We start from the raw sequence: 23,172 nt of genomic DNA on the forward strand, positions 1-23,172 counted from the left end.
GGCCCGGCGGCCACGCGCTGGCCCGGCGGCCACGCTCCAGCCCTGAGTGCGTGAATGTGCACGTGACCCAGCACCACCTCCCGTTTGCCCACCTGGCCAGAGAAAGGAAGGACGGCGACCTCAGCTGGTCCGTGTTGCCGGCCCGCGTTGGCGCCGAGCGCGGGACACACCCAGCACCGGAGAGGCCCAAAATTACAATCTTAATAACCTTTCCTAAGGTGTCTAATTCCCCAGTCTATTAAAATAATAATAAAATAGCAAATGATAATATGATTAATAATTAATAAAACTAATTATACTAATATAGTATTAATCACAAATTAAATAATTATCTTTAAACACTATATATAATAAAAACAACTAACATCATATAATTTCTCTAATCTTATTTTTTTGAGAGATTTTTGCTATAGGGCGCATGCCCTTGCCAGGAAGACAGAGAGACAGAAAGCAAGAAATCGACCCCCAGGGGAATGGCCGCACCGCCATTCTCCTTTCGGAATCTTGGGCATGCACGCACACACGCCCAGTGTGAGTTTAAGCCACTGGGTCTGGGACTCAAACTGTGGTCCACTACGTGGGAGTCCAGCAACATAGCCATTGCACCAGCTGCTGGTCCCTCTCTAATCTTTTTAAACTAGTTTTAAGAAATATATATAATTTTGTTAACCTCATACTACCCTATAATATTTAAATATCAAATATTGGAACCAGCAGTTAGTGTAATGGCTATGTCGTTGGACTCCCATGTAATAGACCATGGTTTGAGTCCCGGTCCCAGTGGCTTAAACTCAGGCTGGGCACGTGTGCGTGCGTGACCAAGATCCCAAGAGGAGAATGGAGGAGAAGAGACTGTGGCGTGGCCATCCCCCGGGGGTTGGGGGTGATTTCTCACTTTCTGTCTCTGTCTCTCTGATGAGCACACACACCCTATAGCGAAAACCTCTCCAAAAAAAATTAATATCAAATATTAACAACAATAAAAACCAATGATAATAAACAAATAATATTTTCATATATAAATACTCTCATTAGCATCATTTTTTTTAAATCACAAAAATACATTTCTATATACATCTAGAAGTCACATATTTTCGCAAATTAACCACTGTCCACAAAAGTCCTCTATTTTAAACAGACTTTATATTTGTAACCCCATTTTAGGGTTCTTTTGAAAAGGGCCTGTTTCAGGCATTGCGTGATTTTCAATCATTTGCCTTTCTTAGTTTTTCCCATTGTTTTCCGGCCTTTCCAGAAAAGCTTAGAATTTAGTAAAGGATGTCACCACTTATTGCCACAGGGGGGCAGAACAAGTCCAAAACCTGAAAGTCATTCAGGCTGCCGCTTCAGCTGTTACCAACCAGGCCTTCCGTATCAGTCCTAACCACCCACACCCTCAGAGCTGCAGCTTCATCCTATAACCTTTCTATTACTCACGGTCAGTGTGACCTCGTCTCATTGGTGCACGGGTCTTGCTCTCCTGCCAGGGTGGGGGGAGCAGCCTGCTCTTCAACATCTGACACGTGAGACATCTCTTCTCCAACTCCAGGCGTAGCACAGTTACTTATGTTTGTGAGGAACACAGTACTTGATGACTCATGGACAATGGTGGAGAGAGAGCAGTGACCAAGGGAAGAAACCAGGAAAAAAGTTTAAAAAAAGAAAGTATCTTCTTATCCTGTAAGAGTTCATCATTTTGTTGATGAGAGAGAAGGAAGAAAATAATATCACCTCACTTTTTAATGCTTCACTATAACCAACAAATAGTGTGCACTCTCCCCACTTTGCCCCAAGCCACATAGCTAACTACTTTCAAGCCATGGCTCAAACCCTGGTCTTTCTACTAATTCCTACTGCCTTTCATAAACTCTCAGTAAGAGAAAGTCATTCCAAAGAAACAAATTAGCAAGTATGGTTAATATTGCCCAAAAACGGGACCAGCGGGTGGCATGGTGGTTAAGGCGCTGGACACTCCCACATGGTCGACCACAGTTCAAGTCCTGGACCTGGTTGCTTGCTTTCTCACTTTCCCTCTCTCTCTCTGTATCTAACTCTGGCCAAATTAAAACAATAAAATAAATAAATGAATGGATAAATAAATAAGTAATTTAAAAAAATATATATTGCCCAAAAGAAGCGCACAGGTACCCAACCAGTGCTAATTAAACTCAGATAAAGGAGGATGTAATTGAGCATAAATTCCTGGACAAAGTCAGTCTGAAGTTGAGTTCTAGAGGAGGTGCGGGCCATGGATTGACAGAGTAATAAAAGCACTAAGGAAGGAAGGAAGGAAGTCATGTGGCAAGGAGACTAACTTAGCCGAAGCAGAAGACTTACAGGAAAAAGTCATGACAGCTGAGGAGGGGGAAGCAATTGTTCAACTCAACAGCTTCAGCTAAGCGCGCTGGACACTCCCACATGGTCGACCACAGTTCAAGTCCTGGACCTGGTTGCTTGCTTTCTCACTTTCCCTCTCTCTCTCTGTATCTAACTCTGGCCAAATTAAAACAATAAAATAAATAAATGAATGGATAAATAAATAAGTAATTTAAAAAAATATATATTGCCCAAAAGAAGCGCACAGGTACCCAACCAGTGCTAATTAAACTCAGATAAAGGAGGATGTAATTGAGCATAAATTCCTGGACAAAGTCAGTCTGAAGTTGAGTTCTAGAGGAGGTGCGGGCCATGGATTGACAGAGTAATAAAAGCACTAAGGAAGGAAGGAAGGAAGTCATGTGGCAAGGAGACTAACTTAGCCGAAGCAGAAGACTTACAGGAAAAAGTCATGACAGCTGAGGAGGGGGAAGCAATTGTTCAACTCAACAGCTTCAGCTAAGCTTCAGCTCTGTGTAAGGCCCTGAGCTAGGGACAGGGAGGCTGTGAGTGAAAAAAAATAATTTCTTTTTTAAATAATTATTTACTGTATTTATTATTATTATTATTACTATCTTAATTCACCAGAGAGAGTGGGAAAGAGAGAAAGCAAACTGCCAGGTCCCAGACTTGAACCACACTGGACCATGTGGAAGTCCAAGCACCTTAATCACCACACCACTCGCCGGTCCCCAAAGAGAATTAAGTTCCATCCTTGAGGAGCCTACATTTAAATGGGAGAGATCAAACATATTTCCAAGTAAGAGCAGTACCAAGGCAGAATGTAATGTGAACTGCACTGCAAGTGGAAATACAGTAGATGAAGGGCAGACTCCATGAAAGAGTTGGCATTTGAGCTCAGTCTTGGAAGATGGGAATATAGGATCTCAACAGACAGAAATAAGAAGGAATATGAGCTATCCAGAGGGAGGGAAGTGAAGGGCATTTGAGGACTATGAGTAGTACCAATTGGTACAGGATAAGTGTGTGACAGCAACAAGGCAGAATCTGCTTTTTAGCAATGGAGGGACCTAATGTAACCATGTTTCAGAAATATTAACTGGTAGTAGTATCTATGAAGCATTGGAGGGGAAGAAAATGAGTTTTTTCAAGGATGGCTAAAAATCTACTGCCATTATCCTGGCATAGAAAATGATTGTCAGGACCAGTGACAGGGAAAATGGAAAGAAGCTCCAAAGTTCTAAAATGTTCTGTGTACACATTAGTCTTTTCTTTGGGTAATGCGAGTCTGTCCCAGAGAGGTTGCTTACTGCCTTCTGCGACTGCAAAACTGAAGGCCCAAACTTGAAGCACAGCTTCTATGAAGGTTATTAGAGAATATTTTTAGGAAGACACTGTGCTCTGTGACTCCCAGAAACATATAAGGTAAGAAGTTAGGAAGGAGGCTGATAGGTGGCATGGTGGTTAAGGATGCTGGACTCCCACATGGCCGATCATGGTTTGAGTCCTGGACCTGGTGGCTTGCTTTCTCACTCCCCCTCCCCCGGTCAAATTGAAATGAACAAATAAATAAAGTTAAATGTTTTAAAACTTTTCTTTAAAAATTAAAAAAAAAAAAAGTTAGGAAGAATGGGGAAAACATCAGCAGGGAAGAGTGGCTGCCAGGTTCACTACCAGGAGAATCTAATGGCATGACATTTTTCTTAGAGGTTCATTGATTTGGGCTTGATTCTTGAGCCTTGCAGGATCAGAAAGCTGATTTTGTCAACACTCTCTCAGAGACACATTCACGTTCCCAAACTCAAGTTTTAGGAAAGCCAAAACCATCATAATCGAATTACCTAGAAGAGCAGAGACTTGACAAACACATCCCTGCCACTGGAATGCAGTCAGTCCACCTTCTCTGAGCACGTTAGGATGGGCACTGCCAACATGTGACCCTGTTGCTCCACTTCTGGCCAACCCTCTACTCTAGACACAGCCATTCTATGGATTTTGATTCCATCAAAAAACTATAGCCAACTTTTGCTCTTGGTCAACAAGCCACTCTCCCTTCTTAAGATAAATATTTTGTTGTTGACCTCATCACCCTGTGTTGGTTTTATAATGTAACCATCTGAGGAAATCCATATTTTTCTTATTTTCAGATTGTTTGTAGGAGATGACTTTGCTTCGTATTCCATTGCCCATGGTAGGATTTTTTAATTCTATCCTTTCCCTGGGAAAAAAAAGGAGAAACATTTATTTCTCTTTCTATAAAATTCTATTGTTGAAATTCTAGATAATTTTATCCTCTCTACTTTCTGAGCTCCTCTGCTCAGTTCCATTCCTTTAGTTCTGTAACTGCCCTCTTGTGCTGCCATAGATATTTTGTCTTACCAGAGAGAAGCTGCTCAGTCATTTCCTTGCTTGTTACACAAGTCAAAGTCCAGGATCTAGGCTCACAAAAATTAAATTACTTCTTGTTGAGCCTGTGGATAAAATAAGACTCACATTATTTTTAAAATAAGACTTTTGGGGCCAGCAGGTGGCAAAGTGGTTAAAGGCACTGGATACCCACATAGCTGACCGTGGTTCAAGCCTCAGACCTGGCAGCTTGCTTTCCCTCTCTCTCTCTCTCTCTCTCTCTCTCTGTCTGTCTGGTTGGATTAAAAAATAATAATAACAAATGGAATTCAATAAATAAATAATTATTTTTTAAAAAAATAAAAGAAGACTTTTAAGCCAGCAAGTGGCATAGTATTTAAGACGACTGGTTCCCACATGGTTGACAGTATAGTTCAAGTCCCAGACCTGGGGGCTTGAGAATCATGCACATATGCATATACGCCCAAGATTCCGAGAGGAGAATGGAGAAGAGATTGTCACATAGCCATCCCCATTGGAGGGTGATTTCTCACTTTCTCTCTCTCTCTCTTTTATTTTCTCTCTCTCTCTGGTAAATGCATGTACCCTATAGCCAAAACTAAGTAAGTAAATACATACATACATATATAAAAGACATTTCTCTTTATTTACAAGAAATCTTTGTCAATGACTTTATATTTACCACTATAGTACCCTAAAGCATAATGAAGTGGATGATTTGAGAGTTTGAGGACTGTTTAAGAATAGTGTCACACAGCTCAGCTATGGTGGTGCAAGCAGGACGCATCTGCCATATGGAAGTTGAGGTCACATGGGAGGCCCAGGTTTGGTGCCAACCTGAATAGGTCAGGCTTGGTGGTGCACACTTGTGGCCCTAGCTAACTGAGAGGCTAGAGTGGGAGCATCACCGACATGTTAAAAAATGTCTCTCCCTTTCCCTCTCATTCTCCCTTTTTCTGTTATAAAAAGGGGAGCGAGGGGGAAGATAATGTTGCTTTATAAACTCCTTAAGGGAGAAGAGGAAAGAGTTATACACACACACACACATACACAAACATATATATGTATATATATTTATAGCTGATGGAATGAATGAAATGACTAGTAAGCTAATGGATTCTCATCACTATTCATGGAAAGTGGTAGAATGTTAATCATTCTGATCATAGAGAAGTGCATTATTCAGTGCCTTCTTTCAGCCACAGGCTGTCATTAAATAGGACATGAAGTCATCTAACTCTCACCACACTCCCCTGTGTTGGAACCGACACGTTGGACTGAAGCCCCTTTGTTCCCTGTGGAGAGTCTGCCACCTCTGCAGGCTTGTCCTCAGGAATGTCGTTCTAGAAATAAACCAGCCTTCTCACTGGCATCCGTGACTCATATACAGAAGCTAATTCATTGGAGCAACTGGCTTCTCTTAGGCCCTTTGTAAAAGTATTTCAGAGAGTCTTGCATGATGAAGCAAAGAAAGCCGGGATCCTCTTCGATTTCTTTCCATCTCTTTCCTCATTTCCTCTGTGTTTCCTCCACACCTAATATTTGGCTTTCACTGACAATCTTTTTTTGCAGACCCAGACTCTAATTCTTGAGCTAGCGTTGCCTAAACCCAGAAGTACACTAGCAAAACTTCGTTAGCCCACCTACCAAATTCCATTCATTTGGTTTTGGAGTTAAATCACACTCCACTAGTCCATGCTAACCATGCTTGTAAATTACAGTATGCCAGTGATTAATTTGTATAATCTGTATCATAAGGTAGAGCCTAAGACTTCATCTTTCTTCTCTAGTTTTTTTAAATTTGTTTTTAATAACAGAAGTAATCACTGAAAACATTTTCACTATAAAACAACAACATAAAACTGAAGTCCCCCCTGTTTACTAAGTAAGTAACTTGTATTGCTTTATAATTTTTGGTTATTTGTATATTCTAGGATTTTTTTACACTCAAGAAATATATGAGCACAATTCAATTCAAATGGTACAGAAGTATGAATAGTAAAAAGGGACAGTATCTCAGAACGCTGCTCCATTTTTATTTCCTGTTCCCTGTTAATAATTTGGTGGTATCCTTCTAGACCTTTGTAAAATGCATTTACATACATATGTATATACTTAGGCAGGTAGTTTTATTTTTTACATCAGTGGGATCATATTTTATCTGTTACACAACTTCCTTTTTCACTATCTCCTAACTTTCCCTGTTAATACATTTATCTTTACTATGTTAACAGTTGCATAATATTCCATAATTAGAGTGTGCCATAATTTATTTAAATATCCTTCTATTGGCCAACAAGTGGTGTGCTGGTTAAGGGTGTAGGACTCCCACATGGCCAACCACAGTTCAAGTCCCGGACAAAGTGGCTTGCTTTCTCACTTTCCTCTTTCTTTCTCTCTCACTCTGTCCCTCTCTGGCCAAATTAAAATAAATCAAATAAATAAAGTTAAAGTAAAAAATTATTTTAAAAAGAAATAAATATCCCCCTCCTGATGGGCATTTGAATTACTTCCTAAACAGTTAATGATTATTTGTTACAACAATGCTCTACTGAACATCTTTGTATATGTCTTATGATCTGTCCAAGAATGTCTGTAAGCTAGATATCTAGAAGTTTCAGGTCACTGGGAAAGTCATGATGTATTTTTGCATTTGTATTTGGAAAATACATCATGACTTTCCCAACAACCCAATATAATCAACGGGTCAAAGATGGATGGGTGCATTTAAAATTTTACATTTTTTTAAATTTATGATTAAACAGTTAAACACTTTAACCACTATTTTCCTTCCTTCTACAGAAAATTCTCTACTGGGAACTGAAATTGACCTTCAGAGTATAGACAATGATGTTGTCAGCATGGAGATTTTTTTCAAAGCCTGGCTACATAACAGTGGAACAGACCAAGAACATATCCATCTTCTTCTTCCTTCACAGTGTTTCAACAACGTTTCCGGACTCAGAGATAATACAAGTACACAACCTTCAAAAGATAGATCAGATAAGCTATAATTATCCTTGTCTAGGATTAGAACTCTAGATTGATAAGTAATATAGTAAATTGTATTGGCGTTACTACTGATACCACAAAGTAGTTGGGCCAGCTAGTGACACAGCAACAATGAGACACTCTGCAATGCTGGATCCACATGGGAAGGCTCCAGGTTAACGTCCCAAGGTCTTTCTGTATATGCTTAGTACATGTGTATGCATATCTATGATGCGGGCTGGTTGAGGTTGGGGGTAGATTGTGGTGTAAAGACCATGCTGGGGTGCCTGTCTTTCTATCTTTCTCTCTCACTCATGAAATAAACATTTTTAAAAACCAAACAATAAAAGAGAGAAAGAAAGAGAGAGAGAGAGAGAGAGAGAGAGAGAGGAAGGAAGGAAGGAAGGAAGGAAGGAAGGAAGGAAGGAAGGAAGGAAGGAAAAAAGAAAGAAAACAGAGCAGTTGAGGCTTAGAAATTGAGCAAGGCTGTCCAATTTAGCACGAAAACTAAAAAGTAAAGTTCTAGAAAATGACCATGGTTAGAAAGATGAGCCTAATTAAGCCCAATCTGCAAGGGCTACTTAGTTTCAGGGCCAAGTCTTAGACACCTCACTAATAAAGAATTGACTATACTACATTTTTTAAAAGGAGTGAGATTACTGAGTCATATGATAATTCTATTTATAGGTTTTTGAAGAACCTCCATATTGTTTTCCATAGCAGCTGTACCAATTTACAATCCCATAAACAGTGTAGGAGGGTTCCCTTTTCACCACAGCCTTCGCAGTATTTTTTCTTTATTTTTTTATCATATTCTGACTGGGGTTAGATAGTATTTCATTGTGGTTTTGATCTACATTTCCTCTATGATAAGAGATAAACATTTTTTCATATCCATTTTGGCCATATGCTTGTCTTTCTTAGAGAGTTTTCCATTTAGCTTATTTGCCCATTTTCAAACTGGATTTTTTCTTTTTGGGAGGGAGGTGTGTTGCTTGAGTTTCCTCCAAGGTCTTTTCTTTCTAGTGGTAGCTATTGAGTTTCTTCCTCCTACCCCATCTCTTCCTAGGACACAAGTTTCTTTTAATAACTCAGTTTGATTTTACCCTGTCTTTCCTTTGGTGGAAGATATTTTGCCCAGGATCTTCTTTCCATCTTTTTTGCCCAAGGCTGATAGGACTAGTTTCTCTGTACCCTCTCCTTTGGAGTTCACTCATCTATTTTCCACTATTTAAGGTAGCTGGTGCCTTTATACAGTAGCCAGTTTATAGATAGCATTATTAACCCCTCCTTCTGTGCCAAGCACCATTTTAACCCACTTCTTCACATCATTTAATCTTATCTTCACATGACACCATGAACTCTTGCAGTATATCATCGAATCTGTCATCCATTTTTTTTAGAATTATTCAATTTTATTTATTTACTTATTTATTTTATTTTGACGAGATAGGGACAGAATGAGAGAGAGATGGGGAGAGAGAGAGAAAGTGAGAAAGTAAGCCACCAGATCCGGGACTCAAACCACCGTCGGCCATATGGAAGCCCAGGGCCCTTAACCACCACATCACCTGCTGGCTCCTTAAGATGCTATCAATTTTAAGATACATCACTATTTTATATATCACTAAGAAAGAAAATATTACCAGTGAAACATGACACTTTGCATTCTTGTCATTGAGAAGTATTATTTATCCTTGAGAATTCAAGCTCTTTTAGGGAGAGAGCAGTAAGTAAAGGCTAAGAGTGTCTGCCCAGTCAGCGGTAATTGTATGACACATACAGACATACTAGTATATGAAAAAAAAAAGTGTTTCAAAATTAATTAAACACAATATTACCACTATTTTACAGATTTTTTTTAAAAAAAACTGAGATTTAAATCGGGACCAGCAAGTGGTATGGTGGTTAATGGGCTGGACACTCCCACGTGGCTGACCATGGTTCAAGTCCTGGACCTACCGGCTTGCTTTCTCACTTTTCTCTCTCTCTCTCTGTGTCTTTCTGGTCAAATTAAAATAAACGAATGAATGAATGAACAAAATGGAATGAAATAATTCTTTAAATAAATAAATGAAATCAGTGTGTTGAAATTAAAAAAAAAAAGAAAAGAAACACTTTCCCGATGCTGTACAGTAAATCAATAGCAAGACTTGAAACCAAACAACTCCAAGACCTACTCTTTGTTTGTTTGTTTGTTTGTTTGTTTGTTTTTGCTATAGGGCACATGCACTCACCAGAGAAAGAAAGTGAGGAAGCAAGCCACCAGGTCCAGGACTTGAATCACAGTTGGCCTTGTGGGAATCCAGTCACCACAACACCTGCTGGCCCCTCCAAGGCCCACTCTGAACGCCTAGGGTCAGAAATCTATATTTTGTACATTTGACCACACCTGGCCCCAGGATATTTATCAAACCCAGGCCTATCTGCCCAGAGCCCAGACCTTTATAAACTACACTAACCTGCCCCATGTTCAAATGCTAAACAATTTGAACCAAGTAGCTGGAGAATCACTTCTTTCATTAGGAGAGCTGGGCCAGGAACTTTGCCCGTGGTGCTGACCAGAAGTTCTCCAGCTTTTTCTCCCTCATTCCAAGCCTTTCAGCACCAGGGTCAGAGCCAGAATGTTTCTTCATCTATAATCATTTCTCAGAAATCTGAAGTTCTGGGACCAGCAGATGGCGGAATGATTACGTCACTGGACTCTCACATAGTCGACTGCGGTTCGAATGCTGGACCTGGTGGCTTAAAATTCATGCAGGCACATGCGCTTGCATGCCCAAAATCCCAAAAGGAGAATAAAGGAGAAAGGAATGTGGCCTGACATTCAGCCCTGGAGGTGATTCTGTCTCTCTGTCTCTTTCTGTCCAGTGAGTACATGTACCCTATAGCAAAAGTCTCTCAAAAAAGAAAAGAAAAGAAAAAACAAAAGAGGAGCCCACAGGTGGCGTGGTGGTTAAGGGCACTGGACTCCCATATGGCCAATCACGGTTCAAGTCTCAGACCTGGTGGCTTGCTTGTTTTCGCACTCTCTCTCTCACTCTCCCTCCCTCTCCCTCTCTGGTCAGAAAGGAAGAAAGAAAGAGAAAGAGAAAGAAAGAAGGGAAGAAAGTTAAATAAAATATTTTTTAAAACTAAATAAAAAGAATCACATGAGGAAATTTTTATAAATACTAGTATCTCAGTCCAGCCAATAGCCTAGTTGTTAAGACATGTATCTCATATGGTTGATCACAGCAGCTTGAAATACATGCCAGGTACATGTACCTGTGTGCCCCACATTCCGAAATGAGGGAGAAATGGACACGAAGGGATTAGAGTAGGACCATTCCCCATGTGTGGGGTGGGGTGCTTTCTCCCGCTCCCTCTCTGTCTTTATATCTCTCTGGCACACACCCTCTGGAAAATTAAATATATATAATTTTTGGTATATAAGACCTACCCCTGACCCCTCACATTTCTTTAAGCACTAGCTTCCTACTTCCAGGAAACCTCCTCTAGGGAAGAATTAGCAATAATGGCGAAGGATACTTGCTACTTCTAGTTCCTACCACAGGGCCCATGAACAGGTTCCTGAGCTTTGAAAATCTTCTGTGTACCAGATACTATCTAGGTGCTGGTCATACAAAGATGAGTAATTCACAGATCCTAGTCTGAAAGCTTTCATGGTACAGTCTTAAACTGAAGCTGAATTTAAGTGTATCTGGTCAAGGTTCTAGATACCACTGAGAAGTCTTTCACTGCCATTGTCTGTTCCCAGGGCTCTAAAATCTAGCAGAGTCTGTGAGGATAGATAGATAGATAGATAGATAGATAGATAGATAGATAGATAGATATAGATATGTAGATATATAGACTCCACCCCCTGAGATCCTGATTTAGTTGGTCTAGGGTAGGTCCCAGACATTAGTACTTTTGAAGTCCCCTTCAATGGCTAGCCGCGGTGCTGCCGCAGTAACGTAACACCCATGATGCTGAAGCCACTGGGAAGAACCCAGGGACCCAGGGCTCATGTACTGACGTCTCCCTGTGATCCTGATTGGTTGAGGATGGATTGTGGCCCTATTGTGAACTTCTTCTCTCTCTCTTCCTCTCTCTCAATAAATAAACTGAAAACAGTTTCCTAGATGATTCTTAAGGCAACCAGCATTGAGGACCTCAGCCAGATGAGCACAGCCATCTAGTCCTGACACCCAGGGCCCAGAGAGAAGTCAGGCACAGAGAAATGAGGAGAAGCTTAAGTCATAGGCGAAGTTCCTCCTCCTGACTTCCTGGGCTCTGGGACATACCAAGCCAAGAGCCATCTCATTCAATATGAGTATCTAAGATTTACTTACTGGGCCCAGAAGAACCAGCTGGATCTAGCACCTATTCTGCCACTCAGTTTTTTTCTATGTTACTTTTACTTTTGTTTTTACATCATGTTGCAATTAGTACAGTCATTTCACCAATCCCTATCAACTATTGGCCTTCTCTCAAGTACTCAATATTTGTGTATTTGCAAGTTTGTTAGCCAGTTTTTGAACCAAGTATACATTTTATTGAAAAACTTTGTAATATCAGGGTTCAAGCCTAGTGCAATAGAACATTGTACACTGTAGGGACAAGCAGTTAGCGTAATGGCTATGTCGCTGGACTCCCACATAGTCGACCGCGGTTCGAGTCCCGGACCCAGTGGCTTAAACTTACGCCAGGCGCGTGTGTGTGCGTGTCCAAGATCCCAAGAGGAGAATGGAGGAGAAGGGATTGCGGCGTGGCCATCCCCTCTGGGAGGGGGGGTGATTTCTCACTTTCTATCTCTCTGTCTCTCTCTGTCTGTCTGTCAAGCGCACGTGCCCTATAGCAAAAACCTCTCCAAAAAAAGAAAAAAAAAAGAACATTGTACACTGTGACGAGTGACAGTGACAGCTAGAACAGAAACTTAAAACAGAAGAGTCTAATACTTACATGAATAACTGACACTTAGTCTAAGCCCTCTTTAGTACTGTTGTACTTAGAGCATCACAGTGATGCTCCAAGGCCCAGAGGGTCCTATACTCAGGTTTCTTTTGAGAATTAAAAAGTAAACTATTTCAGGAACTTACTCGTCCTCCACCCACCCCCAAATGTCCCTAGAAGAGCCCACAGAGAGACTGTAGCAGTCAGCTGACTCTGACTTCTGCTTTCCTGCTCTTCCTTCATCTGACCTACAGTCTTGCCAAAGCCTAGCCACAGGGAAGCACCAGAGGCAAGATTTCCTTCTGTGATTGCCAAAGGGCCTCTGCATATTTTGGCATTAGCTGCCTCCTTCACAGAGGATGCATGTTCCTCTCAGACTGGATCCTGAGCCAGATCTCTCACTGTGAGACAACTGTTCAGCCAGCGCAAAGGAAAAACAAGTAAAAATCATGTCAGACCCAGAAAATAAGTTAACTATTTTGTAGAGCAACAGACAAACTGTAGATTGCAGACCTCCTCCACCTTCCAAATTGATCACCCTTTTCTCTCTTCACTCCTTTGCCTCCTCTCACCCCTTGGTATAAGAGACACAGACTTGGGGAGGGGGGCAGATGTCTCTTAATGGCATAGCCTGCGGTGACTCGGGACCCACACTCCCTCCTCAATGCTACTTTTATTGCAGTGTGCCTGAAATGTGATCTCCAAGAGCGACTCCTCAGCCCATCCCTGCTCCCAGGCACAGCTGACGGCTTCTCGAGAATGGATGACCCCAAAGGAGACTTCAGCACACTCTACCAGATGGCTTCCCAGCCGTCGGCCTCGCGCTACAAGCTGCAAGTGATCAAGTATGGTTCCACAGCTAGAAAGCCCAGAGATAAATGGTATCTCTAAGTGTCTGACAGGCAAGCGTCAGTTTCAGGGTACAGTTACAGAGGGTGCAGGAAAAGGCGAGGTCAGGCTACTCAGCATGTGGAGGCCAAATGAACAGATAGTGAAAGAAGCACTCCAGTACAACAATGAGGTCTCGATGAGGATTCCAAATCCAGAAATTCTGTGGACTCAGAGAAAAGCAAGATCAGTAGAAAAGTTTACCCCTTCAGTAAATGTTTATTGAGTACCTACTACGGTTAAACATCCGAACTGAGAGCCAACCTTCAAGGAGCAAGTGGTATATAGGATCTACCCCTGTCCCCTCCCATTTCTTTAAGTACTAGATTCCTACTTCCAGGAAACCCCTCTAGGATAGAATTAGCAATGATAGCGATGGATCCTTGCTATTTCCTGGTTTCTGAGCTTTGAAAGTCTTCTGTGTGCCGGATACCATCCAGATGCTGGTCATACAAAGAAGAATAATTCACAAATACTAGTCTGAAAGCTTTCACAGTACAATCTTAGACTGAAGCTAAATTTAAGTGCATCTGGTCAAGGTTCTAGACACCACTGAGAAGTCTTTCACTGCCATTGTCTGTTCCCAGGGCTCTAAAATCTAGTGGAGTCTGCGAGTCCTTGATGTATGGACTCCCGTTCATCCTCAGACCCACAAGCTGTTGGCAGCTAGACTGGGATGAGCTGGAGACAAACCAGCAGCATTTCCATGCTTTGTGTCACAGCCTGATGGTGAGTACCCATGTCCCCAGGTAAAAAAAAGAGGAGTGCTAAAGAACCAACAACTGAAAAGCAGCTAACCAACCCTGCCCTAATCCCAGCCTGCCTCGGCCTTCAAGAGGATGAAGAAAAATGAAAATCCTTTGAAATTTGGAATAAATAGGACTTTCCGTTGTTGGCTTCATGCTGTAGAGAATAATTTCTGATTTCAGTGTTTTTAACAATAAGCTGAAAAATCCCAGTTTTGTAAGCTTAAATTTAAATGGCAATAGGAAAATTTCCACAAGTAGCTATATTTTATTCTTTTAAGAGGGGCTGGCAGGTGATGTGGTGGTTAAGCATGTAGACTCCCACGTGGCTGACCACAGTTTGAGTCTCAGACCTGGCAGCTTGCTTTCTCATGCTCCCTCTCTCCCTCTCCTTCTCCGTCTCTCTTTGGTCACATTGAATAACAATAATAAATAAATAACAAGTCACTAGTTTTTTAAGAACTAGTGATTTAATTTTTATTTACTATTTTTAAATTTGAGCAGAGAGAGAGAAAGCAAGCTTCCAGGACCGGGACTCAAACGTAAGTTGGCCATGTGGGAGCTGAGTGCCTTAACCACTTCTCTTGCCAACCCAGTAACTCTATTTTTAAATCCTCCTCCTGCCTAGCACTGTGCTGGACATTATGCTTTGTTTAAATGAAGAGCACCTGGTGCCAAACATTGCACTAAGCCCTAGACAGAAATTCAGCGATGACATAACACACTATCTATGACCTCAAGAAACTTACTAACAGAAGATGCAATAACACCTGTTTTTTGTTTTTTTTTTTTCCTTTTTTGTTTTTTGGGGGTTTTTTAGAGAGAGAGTTTTTTGGTTTTGGTTTCATTTTTTTTTCTATAGGCATGTGTGCTCACGGCTGAGACAGAGAGACAGAAAGCGAGAAATCGCCCCCCAGGGGAGATGGCCTTGCCACAATCCCTTCTCCTCCACTCTCCTCTCAGGATCTTGGGCACACACATGCACAGGCGCCCGGCATGAGTTTTAAGCTGCCGGTCTGCAACTCAAACTGCAGTCAACCACATGGGAGTCCAGCAACATAACCATTACATCATCTGCTGGTCCCAATACCTGTTTTCTTAAATGTGAGAAGCTGATGAAGGAAAAGAAGAGACTGCTCTAAGAGAGCCTCTCTGTGGAAGTATCATTTAAACTGAGATGTACAAGGTAGGTGGGAATTATCCAGGTGAGGGGTGGCAGGAAGACCATCCAGGCACAGGGAAAGGCATGTGCAGAGACTCCAAGGCTGGAAACTGCTAAGAGAAAATTCCAGAACAGAAAGGCCATGGGACTGAAATCTGGAGTAAGGGGAAGAGGCAAAAAGTGGAGCAGCAGAAATGAGCAGGGATCAAATCATATAAGCCTTTGTAGGTTAAAGATAAGATGTTGGGCTTTATTAAGTAGAGAATGGGATCATAAAAAATAACATCTCTATAAGTTTTTGAAATACAACTTGGGCAAAAATTTGAAAATGAACTAGTAGAAGCAAAAATAAAAATGAGAAAATGAGATAGGAGGGCATTGCAGTAGTCTAGGTAAGAGATACTAGTGGCTTGGACTAGAATGTTAGAAGTCAAAATGAGAAAAGTAAACCAACAGAGAAGTATTTTAGGGTGAAAATCCACAGAACTTGGTGACGGATTGGACATAGGTAGTGAGGAAGAGGACGTTCAATGACTGCTTAGTTTTTGGCTTGAATGAGATGGATGTCATTCTCTGAAATGGAAAAAATAAAAGCAAACAGATGAAACTAATGCAATACTTAGAAAACAAAACAAAACACCTGTAAATAGAAGCCAAGGACAGATATAGAATAAATGTTTGACCTGGTAGGAGACAGATGATCAGGATAGCCCAGAAATGTGTCTCTCTCAGTATCAGAAGCAGGCTTCTTTTTTTCCTGTTTCAAAGCCCACACTCCCTTTTTGGTCCACCCACTGAGTTCCTGTTTCCTATCTGACGAACACTCATCTCCTGTTTCTGCAAAGCAGAGACAACAGAACCATCTCGACTGTCAGTGCCCCCAGTTCAGTCAACTATTCATTCCACCCAACTCCTCAGAATCTCTAAGAGGATCCATCACTTGGAAGGAATTTCCCCCAAAAGGCCTTTGTACATTTTTATACACATGATATTTTAGACATATATCAGCATTTTAATATACTGCTATAGAGGGTACATTTTCTATAAAAGGATAGCTTCAATACTTTTGCTGTGGAAGTAGCTCAAGAAAACAGAAAACGGAACAAAGATATATGTACCACATGTCCCTCTCAGGGTTATTTTCTGTGGTAAAAAAACTGGAAACAACCTAAATGTCATAAATACAGAAATTGTTAGATCTAGATAGGAGAAAGGTTATAGAAACTATCATTTAATCAACTAATGAAACAACATGCAGTCATTAAAAATAAGAATGGGGGCAATCCAGGTACTGTGGTGGGTAAGGCAGCTGGGTCTCACATGGCCCACTGTGCAGTTGAGTCCCAGACCCAGAAGCTTGAGAAACACACCGAGCACTTGTGTGTGCCTGCCCAAACTCCTGAGAGGACAGTGAAGGAAACTGCTGGGTGGTCATCCCCCTCAGAGAGGTGCTTCTCACTTTCTCTCTCTCTCTCCCTCCCTTTGTCTATCTCTCTGGAGAGTGTATGCATCTTATAGCAAATTAAAATAAATAAATAAGAATTGGAAAGCCCAACCAGAGTGGCATAGGCAGGAGAGTGCTGCTGTGTGATGGCCAGGACCATGTGGGAAGCCTGAGTTCAGTTCCCAGCCCAACCTAAACAGGCCAGGTGCATGCCTATGGATCTAGCTGTCTGGGAAGAAGAATTATGACTTGACAAATCTTTGTCAAAAATAGAAACACCTATCTTTCTCTCTCCCACATGCTCACTCACTCTCTCTCTTTCTCTCTGTCTCTCTCATTAAGAACAAAAAATAAAAATAAAAAAAAAGATAGGAGAAAGTGTTCTCTTCCATTGTGATTTACATACACGACATCAATGTTTCCCTACTACTGAACTCAGGTTTGAGAATACTCATTTATTTAATTATTTGACAAATATTTATAGACCACTATGTGCCAGGCACTGTTCTAGGGACAAAGAGATCTCTTTTATTTTTTTTGGAGAGGTTTTTGCTACAGGGCACATGAGCTCGCCAGAAAGACAGAGAGAGACAAAGAGACAGAAAGCGAGAAATCACCCCCCAGGGTGGATGACCACACTGCAATCCCTTCTCCTCCATTCTCCTCTTGGGATCTTGGGCACACACATGTGCCTGGCATGACTTTAAGCCACCAGGTCTGGGACTCGAACCACAGTCTACTACATGGGAGTCCAGCGACATAGCCATTACGCCAACTGCTGGTCCCTGAGATCTCTTTTTTATTATTCCTTTCTCATAGGAATTCACAAATATGTAGTTGACTCATCACTAATAGATATCTATTTTTTGAAGCATTTACTAAGTGGTAGTCACTTGACCAGATTCTTTGCATATTCTACCCCATTTAATCCTCACATTACTCATGGAGGTAGGGAGGTGTTACCCCTTTTTCTACAGATGGAGAAGACTTACCAAAGGTCACACAGCTACTAAGTGGCCAAGTAGAACCTGGTTCTGTTGACTGCAAAGCTGTTAACTTCTTTGCTAAATGTCCTACTTTGGGTGTAGCCAGATAAATACAAACTACAGCACCGAGGCTAATTTTCCATTGCTTTCACCCCATGCTTCAGTACTTTACTGAACTTGAACTCACTTAAAGTAGCTGGGTACCTAATGGCTCCTTACCATTCTTGTGCTATTGTTCTCTATACTTGATTTGTCTCATATCTCCCTAGCTTCTATCTCCCAGAGAGACGAAACAAATCAGGGTCGCACTCCTGAGCTGGAAAAGAAAGAATCAAAATAGTGTTTAAAGGGTGCTTCCTTCTTGTTTTTCACATGACATCTCCAAGTAGCAAAACTCCTGTATAACAGTGAGTTATGGAGGGGAGAATTCTTTCTTTTTTTTTTTTTTTTTTTTTTTTTTTTTTTTTTTTTGAGAGGTTTTTGCTACAGGGCGAGTGCACTCACCAGACAGACAGAAAGAGACAGAGAGACAGAAAGTGAGAAATCACCCCCCAGGGGGGATGGCCATGCCACAATCCCTTCTCCACCATTCTCTTCTTGGGATCCTGGGCACGCATGCACACGTGCCCGGCGTGAGTTTAAGCCCCCGGGTCCGGGACATGAACCACGTTCGACTACATGGGAGTCCAGCGACATAGCCATTACGCTAACTGCTGGTCCCAGGGGGAGAATTCTTCACAAGCTTCAGCTTTTTCATTCAACAACACTTTTTTCAGATCCACTGTGTGACATTTTACTCAGAGTTTTAGCCTTCCTAGTTTGCCACACTTCTTCATTCCGCTTGGGTTATGTATTCTTTCTTACACCTTTTTTGCTTGTTCTTTGAAAATCTGATTTCAAGTTGGCTCCTGGCCTTCTGTTTCTCATCATCATGTTTCCCCTATGGCCAACTTCTCATTCTAACTTCTGTCTTTCTGTTAATAGCAGCACCACCAATATCTAGGCACTCAGGCTTGAAACCTCAGTCGTTTTCAGCCATCTCGGCCTGCACACCCACTTCATCAGTAGTCACAGTCACAGTCCTCTCATAGCGTGAGTTGTAACTGCCCTTTCCTTCCTCTTCCCACTGCTTGTACTCAAGACTTCAGTAACTTCTAACTAACTCCTCTAGTTTCTATCTCCCCCTCTTCTAATTTTCCTTGTACATTGGTGCCAGATTAATCTTTTTTCTTATCTGACCCAGCCTCTCTGACATGGCCCCTTCCTCTCAAGTCCTGTCTATTTCTATGATTTAAAATATCCAGGAGTAGAGCTGACTGGACTTCTTTTTGCATGAGTAGAAGTGGAGTGGAGAAGGAAAGAGGAGAGAAGGTGCATGACAGACACACATTAGTAATTCTTGTCCTTGTCACATGTAAAATAGAGGCAAGAAGATAAACCTCAAGGGGTTTTCTCTTTTTTAGAAAGAGATTTTTGCTATAGGGCATGTGCACTCGCCAGAGAGACAGAAAATGAGAAATTACCCCCCAGGAGAATGGCCACACTGCAATCCCTTCTCCTCTATTCTCCTCTCAAGATTTCGGGCATTGGGAACCAGCAGTTAGCGTAATGGCTATGTCGCTGGACTCCCACGTAGTCGACCGCGGTTCGTGTCCCGGACCCGGTGGCTTAAAACTCACGCTGGGCGCGTGTGCGTGCGTGCCCAAGATCCCGAGAGGAGAATGGAGGAGAAGGGATTGCGGCGTGACCAATTCATGCACACACACGCCTGGTGTGAATTTTAAGCCATCAGGTCCGGGACTCCAACCATGGTTGACTACATGGAAGTCCAGCGACATAATCATTACACCATCTGCTGGTTCCCAATATACCTTTTTTTTTTTTTTTTGAGAGAGAGAGAGATGTTTGCTATAGGGTGCATGTGCCCACCAGAGAGACAGAAAGACAGAAAGTGAGAAATCACCCCAAGGGGGATGGCCATGCCGCAATCCCTTCTCCTTCTCTCCAGATTTCTTTTTTTTTCTTTTTATTTTTTTCTTGGAGAGGTTTTTGCTATAGGGCACATGTGCTCGCCAGAAAAACAGAGACAGAGAGACAGAAAGTGAGGGGGAATGGCCACGCTGCAATACCTTCTCCTCCATTCTCCTCTCGGGATCTTGGGCATGCACACACACACACCCGGCGTGAGTTTAAGCCACTGGGTCCAGGACTCGAACCACGGTCGAACCTGGATACATGGGAATCCAGTGACATAGCCATTATACCAATTTGGGGCTCACACGCACACATACCCGGTGTGAGTTTTAAGCTGCCAGGGCCAGGGCTCAAACAGCGGTCAACTATGTGGGAGTTCAGCAACATAACCATCATGCCATCTGCTTCTCCCAACCATGTTTTTCAAGATGATTAAATAATATTGCTTTTGCCAAACACCTAATACATGTCTGGCACATGATTTTGCACATAGTTATTTGTTAGTAATTCTACAATTTCTATTGGTTTCTAATTTTATCTATTTTATTTTATTGGTAGACCTAATTCTCTACCAATAAAATGAGAAATGTTCCATATCCTATTTTCGTGAACACACTAATCATAGTTATTTTTAGGTTCTTGTTAACTAATGCCAATACTTGGGTCACCTATGGATTTGTTTGTTTTGTCTTTTTTTTTCTCTTGGTTTTTACAAATGTGATCTTACTTTTAGCATACCTGGATATATTTCACTAAGGATATATATTGTATGTAAATAAATTGTAGTGACTCAAGTTGCTGTAGTCTTCCTCTAGAGAGGGCTCACCCCTCCCTGCACAGGTAGATAGAGTGATGGCTCATCAGCCTATTCCTCTCAGGAACCGTGCTGAGTCAAAGAATGACTACAGTCCTGGTAAGGCGCAATCTACTCTTGCTTTATGCCTGGCCTTAAGAATTTTCCACTGAAAGCTTGGGGTACTGTGTGCATCCTAATCCTCATCAGTGTCTCCCAAGTCTGCTAAAACACTACTTTTTGGAGGCAATCTCCTTATCTGTTTTTGCCCCATGCCCCTCACAGCCCTAATATTTGGTAAATGTGTTGAGTAGAAAATTGGTGCAGGGCAGCCAGCAGGTGGCATGGTGGTTAAGGGCGTTGGACTCCCACATGGCTGGCTGCAGTTTGAGTCCCAGACCTGGTGGCTTGCTTTCTCACTTTCTCTTTCTCTCTCTCTCACTCTGTCCCTCTCTGGTCAAATTAAGATAAATGAATAAAAGTAAATAAAATAATTATTTTTTTAATTTAAAAAAATTGGCTTGGGTCTCAACCCTCTCCACCACAAGCCTCAGCCAAAAGATCTCCTGGTTTCACTCTCCCCAGCAAGTGCCTCAGCAAGTGGAAATCCTAAGTTCTGAGTCCTCCCCAGCACCATCGTCACCCACTCCTAGCCCAGAATCAGTATATGCACTCAGAGCACAAGCAGCTGAGTAACACCCTCACGTCTCTGGAGTCTGTCCTCCCCAGAGACAGCTACCTCTAGTTCTCCTTGCCTCAGCAACTGCTCCCTTTCTGGTTTCTGTGTATTATCCGGTTTCTGTGGTTATTCTAGATAGCACCGGCCCACTGGCCACCCCAGCCCGCCCAGGTGCAGAAGTAAACGCTCATTTAATGTGCACTTATTCCCACTTCACTCTGGCCAGACATATAGTACACTTTCTAATTTGCCCTCAGCCGGTTGGCCGGTTCACAACGTTTTCATTTTCGAGTTCCTGGATCTCCTGACAAGCGTAAGTAGAGTTCACTCAGTATGTTCAATGCTTTTTCCTTCCTCCGCCCCTTTATAGCAGTACCTCTGAACAAAGTCCACACTGCTGTCATTGAATCCTTGTGTCTAGTGCCCAACCCATCGGTCCTTAGCAACTGGAATGTTGTATAACTCTTCAAACTACGTATTGCACATACTCTAAACCTTAGTCAGCGGCAGTCTTAAGTGTTATTTCATTTCCTGGTTTTTACCAAAAACTGTTTTATCTTTCTCTCTTTCTTTTGGATTTTTTTGTTTTATCTGGGTATTTTACTTCCTTTCCCTCAGAAGAGGATCACTTAATGGATCAGTCTTTTCTAAAAACTATGTCTTGTCCACCATTCCTATAAACTTCGCTTTTAGAGTAATCCAGGCCATAAGAAAGCTAAATGTTTTATTTTGATATATAATATATATATAATATATATCTATTTGTGTATCTGTGTGAATTATTAAATTCATTCCAACTTAACAAACTTGAATGTCTTATAGTCATTACATGTAATTTTAATTTAAAAAATTAACAATGCATGGCGCTTACTGTGTGCCTTGCACAGTTCCAAACACTTTACACCTATTCATTTATTTTATCCCCGTAACCATCCAATGAGGTAGGAATTATTATCCCTCTTTTATAGATGAGGAAATTCAAATGGTGGAGCCAGAATTGAACCCAGAGAAACTGACTCCATGTCCCAAACTCTAACCCACTCTACGGTCACACAAAACTCATTGCCGTACTGATTACCGGAGTTCTCTGAAAAATATTTACTACTGAATAAGAACCCACAAGACAGCTTCTCCCAGATTTTATATCAGGAGAAGATGTTGATTATCTTCTAGCAAAAGTGGGTGGGTGGTTTGTATTTCTGTGAGCTTATGTAATCCTGGCTCTATTGTTGCCCTGCCCTTATTTTTCCTTTGCCTGAGTGCCTCAATTCTGTATTTTATATTTCTGTGCTGTTGCATTTTTCTAAACTGGCATAACTATTCTGTGGAATGAGGTAGGGAATAAATATATAAATAAATAAAATTAACTTGTCCAAGTCCTTATGAGATGAACCTACCCAATGCCAGGAAAATATGGTTTCAAATCATGCTGTGTAGTCCCAGTTATGTAGCTAATGACTCACTTTCCACATCCTCATTTCTCTTACAAAGTCATGTCTGTGTGAACTAGAAAAAGAAATGAAAATACCACCTAAGTCTTTCAGTTTCCTACTTAAAATGTCAGAGTCTCCGGAGACACATTCCAGGGCTTTACAAACCATGTCTGCCCTAATTGGCCACAGCACTGACAGGATTCAAGCCAAGATGTGTCCAGCAGGAGTCTAGGTACACAGGCCATGAGCGGGTTGGACTGTGCAAATGGGTGGGGAAACAGAAAGTCCTTCATTATGCAGGCAAAGAGTCAAGACCAGGAATCTAAGCTGAGAGTGGGGTGATGGCAGGTCAGGTGCCAGGGGGTGGTGGGGAAAAGCAGGAAGGAAGGAAGAAAAAATAAAAAAACAGACCAGAAGGAGGTTACAATGTCGGA

The 23,172-nt window shown here is 41.7% G+C and overlaps 1 protein-coding gene across 1 annotated transcript in view; it reads left to right on the plus strand.

The window, feature by feature from the left end:
* Positions 1–23,172, plus strand: part of M1AP (meiosis 1 associated protein) — a 92,188-nt gene that overhangs the window by 57,742 nt on the left and 11,274 nt on the right. The window contains exons 5-7 of the mRNA XM_006151200.3: positions 7,507–7,680; positions 13,316–13,478; positions 14,109–14,250. Of these exons, the coding sequence (XP_006151262.1) occupies positions 7,507–7,680; positions 13,316–13,478; positions 14,109–14,250 (479 nt within the window). The remainder of the gene's footprint in view (positions 1–7,506; positions 7,681–13,315; positions 13,479–14,108; positions 14,251–23,172) is intronic.

Source organism: Tupaia chinensis, unplaced genomic scaffold (genome assembly GCF_000334495.1).
Source record: "Tupaia chinensis unplaced genomic scaffold, TupChi_1.0 Scaffold000316_1, whole genome shotgun sequence".
NCBI lineage: Eukaryota > Metazoa > Chordata > Mammalia > Scandentia > Tupaiidae > Tupaia > Tupaia belangeri.